A 19,457-nucleotide genomic window follows, 5' to 3' on the forward strand; every position below is an offset into this window, starting at 1 on the left:
CATGAGACAGCCTTAAGTCACATTTCAATTTAAATATATTTTTATGTTAACGATAGATGCTCGAATTCGACTTGAAATAGCTATAATGTTGATATATCATTCGTAAAGTAAAAAATCCAGCGTTAGAAAAATGTCATCTTATTGATTGAATTGATGCTCAAAGGAGAAAATGTCAAAACACTCATTTATAATTATTTGCCACTTCTTTCTGAGTTTCTAGTACTTTAATACAAAAGAGCATCTTTAATCTTTTGCAGAGATTTCAGGCTGCTGATTGAATAACCGCACGCTTTCAAACTGTTGCATAATTGAAAACATCAAAAGTTTACCCCGCAATTTTGATAACAATTCTGGCTGTCGATGCATGATTTTAAACCACGTTCATTCAAGCAGGATTACTGATTACACATTTAATTACACATCTTTGGCCGGTACCGCAATTCTTGTAGCAATTGTGAAAGTTCGGCGAAATAAAATCAAAGCAAGATGGAAGCCGACTTCAAAAATTATGCCTCGATTTCCGGAATCGTTTTATACCTATTTTTGTTAAGTGCAATTTATTTTTTTTGGTTAAAATTTGTTACAATAGTTTTAATGCAAAAATCTTTTGAAAAAATTGTGATTTATTACGTTTATTCATTCAACCAGGTATTTTATTGTAAAATCATAGCATTAGGATATTGAAACAAACAAAAATACCAAATAATGTGCAATATATGGCGTCAATTCTATGGATAATAATATAAGTAAAATGATTTAGGAAATACGATTTAAAATATCAAATAATGTATCGAAATGTAATGAAATATTTATGTAATTCAAATATGACTTTGTTTTAAAATCACTATTAATATTTAATTATAACCTAATTTTAATGTCTATCGGTTTCGAAACTAACCGATTTTCTTTGAAACCGGTAGACATTTTAATTAAGTTATAATAAAATATTTAAAGTGATTTTAAAACAAAGTTACATTTTAGTTAAAAAATGGAGAATCACAAAGTTATTGCTTCAAATATGAATTAAACATATTTATGTTCTTATTACAGATATCGAGAATGCTGTATGCGCAATTTCAAGTGCTCAGTTTCTAACGAAGAAAGGATGGAGCAGCCTAAGGGAGGCTACGGATAATGATGTTCCGTTCAGTCTTTACAGGGATGAGGGAAAAACCTTTCTCATGGTAAAAATACACCCCTAAATAGGAAAAATATTATGAATTATGAATACTTTTTTATAAATTGTGTCGGACGTCAGTTGTGGTAATATCTGAAATTATGCTTACGTATTTAAAAAAAAAAGAGATCTTACAGCTCAACGTCCTAAGGACCATCTAAAATTTAGATTTAGCTTCACACACGTTTAGTAATGACGTGGAATGCATCGAAACACGTACCTTTTACTATACATTTTGTAAAATAATGGTATTAACCAAGTGAAATTGAAATAAAAATGGATAGATATTACTAAAAAATATTGCCAATTCAATTAATGTATGTAATAAAATGTAAACTCGATTTGTTTGCTTATTTGATGCTTTAGATAGTCAGTATGTGAAGAAGGACGGTAAATTCTGTATTTTTTAGCATTTACCAACTGAAATTGGAATAAAAAAAGTGTAAAAATCTTTAAAAAAAAATACAATATAAAATATTTCAATGGATTAATTTTAGTGGCGCGGTAGTGGACCTAGTAGAGACCGCTTGGCTGGGAGAGGTTGGCTTGTTGGTAGGGTTTGATAATGATGCAGAACGCATAGAAACACTTGTCACAACAGATTTTTGATGAAAAGTGGTAAACACTTACCTAAAGAAATATATATTTTAAAATAAATTAATATACTGATTCTAGTGGCGTGGTAGTGAACCTAGTCGAGAGCGCTTGACGGGCAGAGCAGTGCTGGTGAGGTTGGCTTGCTGGGTTGGCCCTCGGTTATTGATGCCTTGTGCAGCCTTCAGAGTATCTGGGACTGCACCAGATACTCCCAACGGTAAGGATTTTTCTTATTTGAAATATATTTTTGTAATACTTATTAATAAAAGCAAAATGTTGTCACAGTATGAAGGCAGTCTGGAGATCGGATTTATACACGGTGAAGACCAAATGCCGCCTATACAATGCCTGCATTGCTCCTGTTCTCTTACACGGCTGTGAGACATGGCACCTTACAAGCGCCCAGAGCAGCCGTGTACTAAGCTTTGATAATAGGTGTCTGCGGAGAATTTAAGGCGTGCGGTGGTTTGACGAGATAAGACGTAGGACGCAGCAAATCTTGGTCACAACTATCGTCAAGAAAAGGCGATTCAGTTGGCTTGGCCATGTACTCCGCATGCCCCCTGAGAGCCTTAATCAAGCTTGCCTCTTTTACAAGGCATCAGGTTCGCGCCGCCCAGGACGACCACTGCTGACAATTCGTCGGCAGTTCTCGTCAGAACTTTGGGACGCGGATCTGACTTGGGAGTATGCAAGGGAGCTGGCAGCCGACAGAAAAGCCTGGAGACAGTTTGTGGACTCCATATACTCCACCTACGGAGCGAATATGGTTTAATAATATAATAAAAATAATGTTTTATGAAATATTTTCCTTGTGTGGAATAATGAGTCAAATGGGTTGAAAGTATATTTGCGTTATTGAAGTATACCTTTACTGTCTTAACACAACGTTTTATATCAGTGTGTAAAAAAATTAAAAAAATTAAAAAGTTCACGTATTAATGTATAATTTGCGAGTGCAACCTTAGCTTATCGTGATTACACTCGCTTGCCTCAAAGCTAGTATAAACATTTATGCTTGAATGTTACACAAAGGGAACAGTGTGTAGTAATACATCGTATCTAATAAAAATAAATTTCATATTTTAAATATAATTTAAGGCTCAATATATGATGAATCGCAACTTAATTTTCTTTAAACCCAAGACACATTACACGTTATTGAATTTTTTGCTTAAAATACCAATTTTGTACCGGAAAAAAAATTCCCCGAAAACAAATTATGGATCTTGAAAAAGAAAAAAACTTTTTGAAAGGTAAGGAGTTAATTATTTTAAATTTTTAGTCATTTTTTATACTTAAAAAAAAAGTAAATTTAAAATAGAAATGAATATGTATATAGTTTTGAAAATAAAAGAGTTATTGAAAGATATTTAGTTAAAAAAATTCTAAGAATGTTTTTTCAATTTATATTCTTAAAAAAAGTAAAATTCCAATATTTAAAAAAAAAGTGCACAGTAACACGACCGGCTTCTCGCGCAGCCGTGCGCATACTGAATCATCCAGATCGCATGTTACCCTTTAAGCGTTTAGAACATTGCTATTTTGTCAGCATCTCGTGATTGTTCGCGATACATATATTTCATTTATTTATTTATTATCATCACATACAAAATTACAAATTACAGATTACGGTAATGTGTTCTCACTTGAGTTTTCCATAAACTTATTGAAGGCAGTGAACGTGTTGAGGTATTTATGTATTTTATTGATATTTCAGACATGACGGAGGTGTTCTTCTCTCTGGGCGTGGGGCCCGACACCGAGAAGGCCTCGTGGGGCGGTGGGCCCGGCATGGGGGCCCCCTTGCTACTCTGCGCGCTGGTGGCGACTCTCTTATACGCGGGGGCCCTGCTTATGTACCTGCGGGCCAAAAGGCTTCGACTCATGCCAAGAATCGAATCGAAAATGGACGATCACCCTGTCATAGACATGGTAATATTGAAAATCCTTTTTTTTATAAAAGATAATTATTTGTGTTTTTATTATTTCCAAAAATACATACTTCAATTTCATATCATTTCTGTGAGCTTAAGCGGTTGATCATTTGAAGTAGGTATCACATTGTGGGAAAGTGGGTTTGAACCAAAAAACTCAAGAGTCCGCGACACTAACCACGGGACCACAACCCGACACGAATCCTTCGACCACAACCCTGAACTATCAAACGGCATAAATAATTGTCTTATGTATTTTCTATTGATAAATAAAACCGCTAATGTTCGTTTGCTCAAAATCTTTAATCTCCTAAATAAATTCATTGGTTGATTTCAAATTTTGACAGAATGTTGCATTTGAACACCTGCGTGTTTTTATTTTTTTTTAGGTAAAATCATGTTTTATAAAATGGCAGCGCCATCCGTTGAACGTAACAGCAACATACGTAAATTGAAAATTGTTCATGGCGAACAACGTTCATCAAGGTTTAGACTCCATCTAACTAAATCACTATCAAATACCGTATTCGCAGGAGGACATTGAAATATATGTCAAAATATATTTTAAGATTAAGTGGTATTTACCAAGAAAAATTTCAATTTAAAATTATTGGAAGTTACCACAAAGTAATTACTGGATCAATTATTGATTTCTATCAACAAAAAAAAGAAAGAATAGAAAAATAAATTCATGAAGTGAATGTGGTTGATAATAAAAGCAGAGGAAGACCAAGGAAAACTTGGCATGATCAAGTATTTCAAATACTTGAAAGTGGTTAAGTCAGAAGTCGGAATAATCGGCAAGTATGTAAGAGTAGATAAAAAGAATAAGATTGCGTGCAAAGGCAGATTGGTAAAGCGTTCTGTTCTCTCTGCCTACTTCTGCGGAGAAGCAACGTACTAGACAGTTAGTTTTTTCAAATATAATTTAATGAATCGTGCCTGCTTCTAAAAGGAAATTTTAAATAATTAGGTACCATAAACTGATGAGAAATTAGTATATTAATTTATCTTAGATGCATATATTACTGCGCATAAATAGCTTAATAAAAATAATCGGAATCAACGCATCTTTCCACACAATGCACAGAGCGAATGATAAATACAAACAATAATTTGTATTTTATACGATGTAAATAAGGTCGTATGGTAATCACTGAAAAACAATAGGAATTTCCTTTGCGAAATAGCGACCATATTAGGATGTAAAGAGATAGCACCACTCACTATTAATATACAATGTAACGTGCGAAAATACATTAATTAACTGATCAACTAGATAATTGCAATGCATCTTCAGTAAAAAAATATTTAAACTTCGTGTTAATGTACGAAATTTATGTGGGAAAATCATCCTTTAAAAAACTAGATATATCATGCACACCAGTAACATATACGAGTATATGTACAGTTAACCCCCCTATAACATTAAAATATTTACTGCGTTATAGGAAGGAACGTTATAGGGGGTTTTACTGTATATTTAAATTAATTATTGATTTGGTATTACATTTATGGAACAAGATGATTTATTCAAAATCTGGCGGTGTCAAAAGTATGCGTGATCGGAGGGCATGTATGACTAGATGTATGGATGTGAAGGAGGCGAGGAGTGTATGTCAAGATAGAAAAGTGTGGCGTTCCATCCTCTCTGCCTACCCCTGCGGGAAAACGGCGTGATGGTAGTAGTAGTAGTAGTAGTAGTAGCATGATTTATTCAAGATACGACCAGGTATGTCAAATACGATCAGGTGTGCCAAATATTTGAAAGCGGTCGGGTTAGGGGTCGAAAAATCGGCGGGAATGTATGAAGAGATGCATGAACGCGGAAGAGGCGAAGATTGTTTGCAAAGACAGAGTATTGTGGCGTTCTATTCTCTGTGCATACTCCTGCGGGGAAGCGGCGTGATGGTTGGTTAGTTTTTTTTATGATTTATTCATAAATATGGAACACTAGTATAAGACCACATTTTTAAATGTATTATGAAAACTACAAATATTCTAATCAACAGTATTTTTTTGGTTAATCTTTTCTTCGTATTTCGACTGATAATCTTTTTTCGCGTAATTATCGATCAAGATAACACTGCTTTAATGAGATGCTGTGCCCTATGCAGCATTTTTTTAAAAAACGAATGAATGGAATTATTTTAAAAAAATACTTAGGGTTAACACAACGTAGTATAAATATTTATTTAATTGTACTTTTATTTTCATAGGTAATATATATTTTTATATCATTCACACTGTACTAAGAAATTATTTATAAGAAAATATATACTTAAATAATAAAACAACAGTCGAATTTCATTAACGTAATACTATCAAAATTTGAAATTTATGGTATGACAAACATGAAATGAAAATAATGGCATTTTAAATGTACACGAGTAAAGTACGTCAATAATCATCAATTTTTTTTACACATTTTTTAAATCGTATTATTTCAAAACTTATTGAATCGTTTATTTTTACTTTAATTATAAAAACCCAATAACAGATCGCACACCCTGTAAATATTCAGATCATTTGAAATTCTTCATCTGTGTTGAGATATCAATAAAAAAAATCGTTCTTTTTACATTGCAGTCGAACATGAAAACCAACCCTCTTCTCTCATTAGATGCATTTCTAAACGACACCAGAAGGTCTTCATGTGACGTGCATTCTGATAAAGACGACTCTATATCCAGAGCCTATTCTTCCCGATCTTCATCCAGGACGGACTCACTCAAAGGGAGAAAAAGTCGGGATAACGATATCAAAGAAGAGGAGCATTGCTCCAATATTAAGGTAAATTATGAAGACATATAATATATGACATTTATTATATTAATGTTAAATAATTACAATTTTGTAGAATTCAGAGTTTTTGGCCAAACACTCCTCGATTGACTCGATGACTGTGGAAGCACCATTGGGATATGTGTGTGCATCGGGGAGGTAAATACTTTGAAGGGGACCCAGACATATTACTTCTAAATAAAGTACATTTTGTTTTATAATGACAGTCTACGCATTAATTGAACAGCCCGGTCATATAAAAAGTCGCTGCGGTATTTCGGTACATTTTTTAACAAAAAGTTCTTCATAGAAAATCAATTTTAATCAAATATATATTGACAATTATTATCTGTGACCTTTTGCCATTTTTCGGGAAGCTTCATAATTCCATCGCTGTAGAACTTCTGTGGTTTTTCGTTGAAAACCTTTACCAAGTGATTTTCAGTGGCCCTTCAGTCGGCATTTTTTTTTACCACCAAGAGAGTTTTACAGAGACCAAAACAAATAATCAGAGCGTGCCAAATCCGGGTTATACGCTGGATGGATCAAAACTACCTAACAATGTTCCGTTAATTTGTCATCCAAGTCATCAAAAATGTGTGTGACCGCGGATTGTCATGATGGAAACATAAACATAGACATAAAAATTTCGGTGACAGGTTATATACTAATATTACTAACATTTTTGTTTGTTGTTTCATTTTAGTCTACAAACGTGACCGTGCATCGCCTCGCTATAGCCGTCTTGCCGCCCTGTCCCGGCCAGCCCTACGCGGCGCTACACCAGCAGTCGTTGGTCGAGAGACGCCCAGAGCTGCACGTGGCCATAGTTGATGAGTCGGATCCCTCCGTCGTAGAGAGAACTCCACCCCTGCCCCCGCAAGGAAACGTCAGAAGGAAGCTGTACTTCAATCCTGCCTTTCTGGAGCCACAGATGTTGAAGGTAGGTAATGAAATGCCACCTCATCATAAATTAGGTTAATTAACCCATTTTTATTCAGACATTGAATTATTCACTTCGGATGATATGTACATATTTGATATGAAACATCTATCTTTCTTTTTCATATGGAAGAAGATGAAAGTCTGAGCTTACGATTTGGATTAAGCTATACTTTGACGCCACAATCAACCACACATCCAATTTATTGGAAATGCTAACCCAACTAACAAAAAAAAGTGATTGTAATGTCACATTCACTATTCTATCCATCTATGTTGATTTATCGATAATTTTTTTGATATTAATCTGTATGTTGGTCAAAATCCGGCATTTATCAGAGGAAATTAAAATTCTTTTGAAATAATAAGAAATTTTATATTTTTATAATTTAAAAAAAAAAAAATAACAATGTAAAATCTCAATTTCAGGTTCCACCTCCTGCTGCCATAGAATTCCTCACAAAAATAAGAGAGGTCATCACAATCGCGAAAGAAAAAATGAGATCTAAACGATTTGTTCAAGTATTGACGACTATAAAAGAAGAACATTTCTGTCCTTCGATCGAATCAAGCTTATCCGGAGAATTATTCAAGTCCAAGTACACAGCTTTAAGCTTGAAAAGAGAAAACAGCAGACGAAAAAGTAACTTCTGCAGTGGGTGTCCTGGCTGCATGACGTCTAAACACAATAAATTGTATCCCAAAACCCTTTCAGAAAAGAAATTCTGCAAATCGTGTGTATCCAGTGATTCAAAACAGAGCATTGTAAAAAAATGGTTGGATGATGTTCCGCTCATTGAATCCTGTGAAAAGGATGAATACCAACATACAAACTCTTCAGTTTCGAAGATAAAAGGAACACCAAAATCCATTGAACCATCTAACAGAAAAGATAATAACAATTCCCTGGATCGAAGATCTGACTCAGAGAAAAGTGTCAGCAGTAACAGCTCAACACAGAAAAAGAATTTAAGTAGAACCAGGAAAAAAATGCCACCACCACCTGCTCCTCCAAAACGATTAAGTTCTGTTTCAATAGAAGATACTAATTTACCTAAAAATGAAGAAACACTGGATAGAACCTCAACAGAACTTAAGAAAAAAGATGAAGATGTGGTTGTAAGATTTATACCACCGGAGTTGAAACAAAAAATGAATGCTGTTATTAATGAACTGTCAAAATTCCGAAGGGTTGATCCAATTTTGCCACGAATCGCGTCACCCGTGTCAGAAGTTGTGACACCATTCTTGCCAAAATTAGTTGTACCCGTTATTCCAAAAGTCGTTATGCCGGAAGCTTTCAAATTTGTTGAAACAAACAAGCTCGATGTAAAATTACCGGAAAGTGCAGAAATTAAGACAGCTTATAATCGATTGAAATCAAAATCCAAATTTGAAGCGGATAGCCTAGAGAGGAGCGGTGGTAAAAGACGCGCTTCTCTCTCAAATTTAGACTTTGTTGATATCAAACCTGATACACATCGTATTCACAAACGAAGATCATCCATCATCGCCATGGAAGAATTGGAACCAATGAAGAAGATATACGAAATGAATTCCCGGCTCTCGAGAAGTTATCAAGGTCTTGATGCTACAAGCGAAGCTTTAGATAAACTAAATAAACGAATATTAGAAGATGAAACTAAACCTACCTGCAAAAGTTATGCTATACAAAGAACAAATTTAGTTAGCGAAGTTTATATCAACGATTATGTTAATACGATGTCTTCAGCGAGTGATTCTGATTTGTCCGCGTCAAACAAAAGTTTGAAAATCAAATATGTGGAACCAGAAACAAAACCGGGTCAGTTAGTTATTAAAGTAGATAGTCCAGTTAAAAGAAGAGCCTTCGTTCGAGATTACGATAATTTTGATCCAGATACACTAGATAGAAAACCAGGAAAATTGAATCTCACTAACATTTCACATATAAATATTTCTGATAATACAAGAAATGTAGACAAATTTTTCTTAAGATCTTCAGGAAGTTTTAAAGCAAGATCCTTAACTGGGCTAGAAACTTCAAACAATGTAGAATATCCAGAAAGGTTTCAAGACTTAAGATATAATACACCACCTCGCGAAATGTCATTCAAACCTGCCTATTATGCTCAAAATGCTAACAAACTTAACGCGCATCCAGAAGCAAATTATGAGAATTACAATTTTAATACCGAAAGGTCAAAACGTTCGAGTTTCAGGTCTTTAAGCGAAATATTCTTAGAGAGAAAAGAAGAAACTAAGCCAGCTTTACCTCCAAAAACTGCTATCGGGAAGAGACCAGAAATTATTTGGAACAATCAAAACACGTATCGAGTACATTTACCAAATAAAGCTCACCAAGATAACAATTTTAATACCAGCAATTCAAATACATCTTCATTAAATTTTAGAATAACCAGATCTGATCCTCCTCAAAGGAATATTAACTATTCAGAAGATAGTCTTTACACGCCCAAAATAAATTCACCCAAAGCAAACAAGACGATCAGAAATTATACAACATTTAGAAGCATGGATTACAACTACAATCGACCTATAGATTCCGCATATTCACCTCCAGATCCAAACTATGAAAACTATTCAAAGTATGATGAAGTGTATCAGAGATCATTTAGGCCCATAGATGAAGGAGACGAGTGCCCTGGAAAAAGCTCTAAGCAAACAAAAGAAAGGGATAATTTTAGTATGAAAAGACCACTAAGACGATCCACGAGGAACAGACAAAAGAGAAATCAACATATCAAACATCACAAAACAGAAGACTCGGGGTACTTGAGCTCTGATTCTAACGAATCAAGACAAAAGGGAAGATTCGTTTTACAAGTCAGAGATAAACACGAAAATATGAAAGATATAGTATCGGATACGGATGATCTTGAATCTTTGGGTGACGCGAGGAGTGAATCCGGAGGAGAAAGTATTGAAACTAACTCCGTGTTCTTTGGCAGTTTTAGAAGAGTTTCTGCTTTGAAAAGAATGCAGGAGAAACTAGGAAAAGAAGAGCCAGAATATACGAATGATCCAAGAACTGAAGAAGAAAGGGAATTGAGAAGTGTTATATCGATCATATCCCCTCGTGGAAGATTAGCGGCGCTTGATGATTTATAGTTTATACAACGATTGATTGAAATAGTTTTTAATTGATTCGGCATCACTTTGTGGTTATATTTATATCCATTTTTAAATTAAAATTCACTTAATTAAAATTACTGCTTTTTGAAATTTATGATACCACGTTTTTTGATGAATTCTCCAACATTCACAAATAATACAGAATGCATCGAAAGACGCGTCACGACAGATTTTAAGAAATAGTTGTATTTACCGAGTAAAATTTTGTCGTCGTTGCAAACATTATTTGGTTTTTAATTAATATTTTTAATGTAAAATTTGCTCAAATGACATATTAGTAATAGTTATATAACTTATAGTTAATATACTTGATTAATAACTTTTTGAACTAAGGAAATATTTGCAAACTTGTAACATCGAAAACCCATGACAAATTGTAAATATGTATATGCTTAATTATTATATTCAAAAAATCTTAAATTGAAAGTTTACCAGAAGATTTAAATAATTATAATAAAGAAATATTTTTTTTTACGTTTTAATTTTTTTGTTATTATTTCATGTGATACTTTAAAAGCTTCGTTGGTAGATCGCATTATCTATTTTATTCACTCTTCAATAAAGTTCTGTTATTACAAGTAAGATATCTTACGATTTACCAAATTTCAACCATATTAAACGCATTTTTAAACATTATTAAATAAATAAAATACAAACAGTGTACATAAAAAAAATGGTTAAAAAGTTGGCGTTTTATTTATTTTAAAAAGTTTATAAATTGTGCCGCAAAGTATCAGTATACAACTTTCGTTAATTTTGTCATTTGAATTATTATGATTTTTAGCCTGAAAGTAACACATTTATACTTAAATAACACATTATTATTCTATTATATTATTCACATTAGTATTCTTATAGTCAAGATATATGTAATTATGATGGTTATCAGAAATAATTAAATAATATAATCGTTGTTTTTCAATTATTTAATTTTATTTTCAAGTGTTCTTGTACATATCCACGTGTGTAGAGCTAGGGCCGGAAGTGCAATAAAGTTCAATAGTTTTAACAATATTTTTACATTACCCATAGCCTATTTATTGGTTTTACATTTTACAGTATTAAATAATAAGTAATAATAAGCTCAATATATACGTTTGTACAAACAAAATAATAAAATGGTAAACCAATGAAAATCGTTGAATTTTTTTGAACGTGCTATTAGTACCTACCTATGTTTGTATTTTAATAAAAGATTTATTTTGTATATAATTAATTTAAATTACTTTTTAATTAGATATTATTTATTTCAGATTTTTTTATTTATTTATCAGACTCTGTATTACATGGTACAGATGAAATATCAATATCCATATTTTATTTGTCTCAATTTAAGACGAAGCAATGTATATAAGCATTTGGTTGCTCTTTTGAATGTATTTTTTACTATGAAAAAAACCGACAGTATTTTAGAGAAAACTGTGCATTTAAAATATGACCGACACACAAAATTTTTCAAAAATATGACAACAATTAAAAAAAAATTAGAATACAACATAGTTTATGGAGAAACAAATTTTCAAATACAATTTACTTTTACGGCATTGATAATTTTCGTAATCATAATTAATAAACAGATTTCTTACACAATAATTTTAAATTGCAAAATATCCTTGCCATGATGATAATAAAGTTCTTATAATAAAATATTTCATCCAGTCACTGTAAATCTCTCACACAGTATTGATAGATATCTGTATAATTGAATTAATATAACTCTGAAACTTAAGCTACATTTTAATGTAATATTCAGAAGAAAAACAAAAACTTAACCGTATTCAGACTGAAAAAATAGGATGGGAGTTGACTTAAGAGTTGGATTTTACTACCAATAACTCTCACGTTTACAAATGAAAAAATGTTGTATTTAATTAATGCATTTTCAAAATATTTTGCGACTTGCCTTCATATCTACCATATTATTTATTGATTTGGCGTTTAATTTGTAGAACTCCATTTAAATTTATGTATTAATTTTAAATCAAACACAGATTTTTAGTAGACTTAGTAGACACACAGTAACTTAGTAGACTCAAAAAATCTGTGTTTGGTTTAAAATTAATATATAAATCTACCATATTATATAAAATCTACTTTTCGTTTAATTTAAACTGCAGTAATATTGTTTTATAGTATTAAGTTATGAATGATTTTAAAAGTAATATAGTAAATATTTTGCGCGAAGTGACCTTATATTCATACATAGTAAAAATTAAATTGTTACTACAATTTACATAGTTATAATCATGAAACGTATTCCAATTCTTGACGTTGGTTTAGTTACTGTATCAACGGTCATTTACCACAATTTTTAGGTATTTTTATTAATGTTCAAAGAACATAACGTGATTGAATTTACTGTATATTTCTAAATAATAATGCATTGTACATAATATTTTTTTGATGTATGAATATGTTTGTTAAATTATGTATACATTTCGTTGCATATTGTATAAAATACATAGGCCATTGTTGACATCTCCCTGTTATTGACACTTCTTATTTTATTTCATACGAATTTTTTTTAAATAAGCCACATTTAAATTCTGATTTTTAAGTAACGAAAGTTCTGTGTATTTTAGAAACGATGATTATGATAAATTATTCTGCTAATGAAATCGACATATTCACACTTTTTTGTACTGATTTGTTGATTTTTAACCGACTAATATTGAAATATGTAAATATATCTAGCCACCTTTCCTCTCATTAAATCAATAAAAAAAATGTATAGGGTAACAATATCACAAAATAGTTTTGAATTCAATACATATTTTTTTTAAAAAGAATATTAATTATTCAAGCAGCAGTTTAGTTGTTATTATTATTGACATATTTATTAGGTACTGAGAATAACTGGAGTAATTAATTACCCTGTGTGAATTAAGTGTTCATATTTTTATATGTATATTTTATAATACCGATAACAAATGTAACAAAATATAATTATATGTTTAGAGGAAATTATTAATTTTAAGTCATTGTAAATAGCAAGAAATAATGTTTTTGTTAATAAAAAGATTATTCATTTATTTGTCTTTTTTTTCATATGCAAAATAATTTTAGCATATTTAAATTAAATTTTGCAATAAACTATTAAAGGCGCAGACTAAATATTTCATTTTGCGACAGAATAATGTTCAACATAGAAATTCTGACTCGAGGACCGCAACACCAAACACGGGACTACAACTCGACTCATGACACCTCTTTGATTGGATATTAGATAAATCTCGAAGATACATGTAATCTTTAACGGTTTTGCCACAAGCTGTCAAACTGTTATCTCTACACGAAAACACTTAGGTGCGGATACCCCACAGAATAGGCATTCCCTCATAACAGATATTACTGGTATTCAGAGAGACCGTAAATATATTGTAACGAAATGTATATAAAAAACGTTTAAGGTTATCTTGGACTTTCATATCCTACCCCTATCCAGTAAGCTATCAGTGTAAATGATATTATTGTCTAAGGAAAAATAAATAAAAGCAAGAATAGATTTTGTAAAATTGAGATTAACAGCAAAGGCATATTGCAGTGCCATATGGTTAAGGAACTGTAAAAATGGTAATTAATAATATTCGTTTTAATTGCAGTCGCTTTGTTTAAATTGTACTTAAAATCAATGTAAACGCAGCTCAGTATTGTTTGGCTTAGCTAAATTTCCATCGATAATACGAGTAAGTAATTTTTTTGAATAAGTTTATTTCTTGCCCCTTCTATGACCCTTTGTTTGTTACAAGGGCAAATAACTTTATCAATTTATTCCATGATTCGGCAGTCACTTTGTGGTAAAATTTATCCATTTTTAATAAAAGTTTTACTTCAAACTCCAAATAATAAATGGTGTTTGAAAATGACGAGGAATGCATTGAAACGAGTGTCACAATAGATTTTAAGAAATAGTGGTATTTACCAAGTAAAACTTTAAAATAAAAAACAATTCTTGTTAATCAAACTTTTTTGATGCCTGACCAATAAAAGATTAAAAAATAATATATACATGGTTTTTCTCACTGAAAATATCACACATAACACTCAAGCTGAAATTTTCAAATCGTTAAGGTTAATAGATTAGGTTAATAGGTTGATAAATACGTGAAATTTGATAGGTTTTTTTTATTCAAATCAGAACATGCAGATTCTTCAGCAAAAAGTATTTTTATAAATATGCAAGTATAGGCAAATTACACAAAACTTCTAAGCTTAAATAGGAGATAATAAGTATATTTCTATTATATACTCGTAAGTTAAATTGTGAATGAGTTTTGCTACATTTCCCCTTCAAAATGACCCCGAGTTAAACCACAAAACTGGATATGCAGCATCAAACAAAACGAAGTAACTAACAATGCCATTTTCTACTTCCGCAAAAGGACCGTCCTCCCTTTGTACGCTGCAGTTGAAATTGAATAAAGTCTGACCCCTGAACTCTCGTAATAATAACATTGTATAATCATGCGAGAAGTACAACACTTCCGAGATTTATCTTGTTATAATTACAGATATTATCTCTCTGGTGCAGAGTTAGAGTGCTAAAAGTATTATATGTAGTAAAAATAAAAATAAATATTTTTATATTATTTTTAAAAATAATAAGACTTTGCTTTTTGATCCACTCACTTTTTTATTAACAACCAACTAGTTTCGGTAACAACCTGTTGCATTCAGGGTTTAATTTATGACATAACATCTATAAAAAAAGGGAAGAAAAGGGATTTTTACATATATGTTTAGTCATAAATTAAACCCTGAAGAGCGCAACAGGTTGTTGCCGAAACTAGTTGGTTGTTAATAAAAATGTGAGTGGATCAAAAAACAAAGTCTTTTTATTTCTCAAAATAATAAATCAATATGATCCACAAAGTTAATGCTTTCAATATTCAAAACAAAATATTTTTATGTTCAAAATCTCAAAACGTTTACATCTCGAAGGCTCATACTCTTAATACTCGAAACTCGACAAAAGCACAGGAGACAACTAAATATTCTAATTTTTTAAAATTATTTATACTGCCAAATAAACAGTTTTAAAAAATGTTTACAGTTATTTTACCATAATTTTTTTAATTTTTTTATTATTTATACTGCCAAATAAATAATTAAAATAAAACTAGAGGTTAAATAATTGTGAACAGACTGTACCTAACATCTTTGTATGTAAAAGTTTTTTTTTCTTCTTATTATTTGTAAACAAATATAGATGGTAATATATCCCTTTTACATGAATAGCAGACTTCCAGTTTCGTGGTGGACTTTAATATAAAAACCCGATACATTTCGTTTATTAATGTGTTTAAGAATTTAATACTATTTATATTTTGTATATTAAAAACATTGTTAACGTTGTGGTATGGTAATATAACACTCTTCTCATCATTCATCGTTCACTTCGTAATAAAAGTGGTATTACACAAAGTAAACGATGAATGATATAGAGAGTGTTATATTACTGGGTAGTTTTTTGTTGTATTAGCAACTTACACGTAGCATCATTTCTACAACTTCTACATAATGACTTTTGAATCTGTTTCAATTATGGATTTTTAATATTATTTAATTAATGTTAAGTAGTAGTAAACAGGGAGAAAAAAATCTTACCCCTTTCTTATTTCTACGAAGAATGTTTTTTTTGTATGTAGGTAAACCATGAAATAATAAATTATGGATCAGTAGTATCAACAATAAGTAGATGATTTCGTATTTTGGGAAGTATATTTTCTAGTGAGAGAAATATTGATAAGGGTATAGAAAGGAGAGTAAATACTAGAAATTGAATGAATGGTGCACTGAAATCAGTTATGCGAGGCGTCACTGGAGGCGTCCTGGCTTTTTGGCTATTCTCTAGCCCATGAGGATCGAGAGGAAGGCGTTACAATTTGTCGGCTCATCTTTTCCCCGCTCCAGACTCAGCCCACTCGACGTCCCGAGACCGATTGACGACGTTTTATTATATTTATTTTTTGTACATCATTATCATCATTATCTTATTATAAATATTGTTATCCGCGTCTTTCTAAACGTCCTTAATAGTATTTTACGAAAATGGCTGAATACAAATTATTTAAATTATTATTCTTATTATCGCTGCACTTTCATATTAATCTTCGAACCCTTATCCGCACCCCAATAGTGCATAGGGACTGCATCACATAAACGCAGTGTTATCTTGATCGTTAACACATGAAGGAAAGGTGATCAGCCCTTCGCCTCGGGTACCAGATCAGGGTAATATTGAATAAATATTAGGATGAAAAAATCGAGTAAATTTATTTGACCCCCCCCCACCTAGAAATCGAACCCGAGATCTCCAGAATCGTAGCCGAGCGTGCTGACTATTACACTATGGAGGCGGATTAAATACTTTTTATATAAATACTTTTCCTTAAAACCCTTTTAAACAATTAAATTAATTACTTTAAAATATTTTTTTCTTACACAGACTTCTGCCATTATTCCTATGAGCACTATAGCACGATTTAGTCGAATGGTCGATACAAAATAAACGCTGCTCGACACCAACCACCGCCAGTGCCTGCGGCGAGATGTTATTCGTGTCGACATTTGACCTCAGATGACTACCGCGCGCATTAAGATCACTACCAGAAGAAAAATGACTCCCGCTGACCCCACAAGTATAACACGATCAATTCGGAAGTCAGGCGTGATCCATCAAGCCTCTATTTTTATTTACTCTATAGTCAACAAGCTAAGAGGTTCAGTAGGTCGATTACATGCGGAAATTAACTACTAAGTGTAGATAAATTTTAACAAACATCTCGATTTTTGTTTGTATTAAAAACGATTTTATCATTATCAAACTGGTTTTTGATCCGTACTGTCAGGAAGTTAATGATACCGAAATGATAATTAATTAACAACATTTTGAGTATGTCCAAATACTTGTTTACATATCTGGATTATCTCCAATTAGGAGTTATTTTTTACATTATTTTTGACATCACAATAAAGATGAAGAAGAATATGAAATTATGGGCATTTACGGGGCGTACGACCGTCATATGCAGGTTTAAGTAATCACTTAACACACGTGTAACATTCAGCAGTTCTACCCATGATTGACAACCACACTACTCAAATTCTTGGAACTTCTATATATACTATTCAAATTCGAAACATAGGGGTTAAATTCACTAGAATTTTACTTGAGACATCTATGGTGAGATGAGAGAAGCATTTTATTAAGCAGAAACTCTTTCATTTGTGTGTGAGATCCGAATCACTTAAACCAGCCTTTCTTCACTACAAAGATAACTTAAACATATATACTTTTCTCAAATACGAAAATGTTGTGCAAATGTGATAACATGTTTTTTTAATATAAAAAAAATCAAAGTGATATCTATGCTCAAAAATTGGCTATTAACAGATACTCTTACCAATTAACCAGTATGTGTTTTACAAAATGTTTGATAATTTTTGTGTGTCAGAAACACACAGAAACTTATTTTAATGGAGAATTCTAAGTTTGTTTTTATCGTACCCTCTTATCGTAACTGATCTGGCAAACGAGTTAGTTATCTTGATAGACCAAATTTTACAAGGGGACCAAAAAACGGGACTTTTTTTATTTATTTAATTATTTTGGGTTCAATGTAGACCGTCAAATGCTTGTACCAAAATGTAACAAAAAGTTAGCCCCACAGTTGAAAATCTAGTCCAAAGCTTGATTTTGAAAGTTGATCCAAGCGGATGCTGAAACTCGAATAGCGTTACAATGCTCGTATTTTTAAATCACATTTAATGACCAATTTTAACGTAGCAAAATTATATAAAACGCATTAATGTAATGTCAGCATGAACTTGTGAAAAAAACACTTGTTTTTGCCAATTTAGCTATATTTATTTTATTTTAACGACTAGTTTCGAAAGCTAAAGATGCTTGCATCTTCAGGTCTAAATATAAACTAAAGAATAAATAATTATCTGTACTGTAAGTGAGGAGGGGGTAAGTTAGATGGATGCATTTGTAGCTTCCAAAAATAGTAGTTAAAATAAAATAAATATATAACTCAACTAGTAAAAATCCAAAAGTAAAGTAAAGTAAAGTGTTTGCCACAAAGTGAATGCCGACACAATAATGCAATATCAGTATATGGTATTGATAATTTCAAAACAGATGAAGAAGAATATGGACGTCTGGGTACTTACAGGGCTTACGACCTCTCATATATTGTTCCTAAACAAATCCTTCGTCGTCAATGTTGAGATGTCAATAAAAATAACTCATATGTGAAAAAACCCAGGTTTGTGACACCCACAAAATATTATGAATAAAGTACATAACAAGTAAAATTATAAATTTAATAAAAATTGAAAATCATGGTTTGAACATGTGAATAATAATAATAGAAACAGAAGAAGACCAAGGAAAACTTGGAATGACCAAGTATTTCAAATAATTCAAATACTAAAGTGGTCAGGTCAGAAGTCTGAATAATTGGCGGGTTTTAATGACAAGATGCATGTATGTGGAAGACGTAAAGTTTTTATTTGTATGGGCAGATTGATGTGGCATTCTATTCTTTCTGCCTACCTCTGCAGGGAAGTGAGTCATATAGTTAGTTAGTTTAGATTTATTTATAGTATTTTTTTTAAAGTCAAATTAAATGGTAATTGTGAATACTTGCACAATTTAGCCCGTATTTACTCTGCACATTGAAAAAAGGTAAATTATAATTATATATTCAATTCTCTGCTAAGCTTGTTGTAAAAACAGCTATATTGTGTCTAGAATTTAAACTAGTTCCAAATGAAAATTATGCATTTTATGAAAGATTGAAAACAATCATTGATCTGAGTAAATTTGTTACTTGAATCATCTTTTTGCAACATTTTAAGTGTATCCAAATACTTGT

At 31.7% G+C, this 19,457-nt stretch overlaps 1 protein-coding gene across 1 annotated transcript in view; it reads left to right on the forward strand.

Annotated features, from left to right (window-relative positions):
* The window catches only part of LOC148301729 (uncharacterized), a 110,832-nt gene extending 99,355 nt beyond the window's left edge, over positions 1-11,477 (forward strand). The window contains exons 6-11 of the mRNA XM_088272812.1: positions 1,051-1,184; positions 1,853-1,991; positions 3,495-3,709; positions 6,301-6,504; positions 7,202-7,438; positions 7,867-11,477. Of these exons, the coding sequence (XP_088128938.1) occupies positions 1,051-1,184; positions 1,853-1,991; positions 3,495-3,709; positions 6,301-6,504; positions 7,202-7,438; positions 7,867-10,548 (3,611 nt within the window). The 3' untranslated portion in view covers positions 10,549-11,477. The remainder of the gene's footprint in view (positions 1-1,050; positions 1,185-1,852; positions 1,992-3,494; positions 3,710-6,300; positions 6,505-7,201; positions 7,439-7,866) is intronic.
* Positions 11,478-19,457: the final 7,980 nt, after the last annotated feature.

This window comes from Brachycentrus maculatus, unplaced genomic scaffold, assembly GCF_059751285.1.
Source record: "Brachycentrus maculatus isolate JH-2025_06_01 unplaced genomic scaffold, ASM5975128v1 h1tg000527l, whole genome shotgun sequence".
Classification (NCBI taxonomy): Eukaryota; Metazoa; Arthropoda; class Insecta; order Trichoptera; family Brachycentridae; genus Brachycentrus; species Brachycentrus maculatus.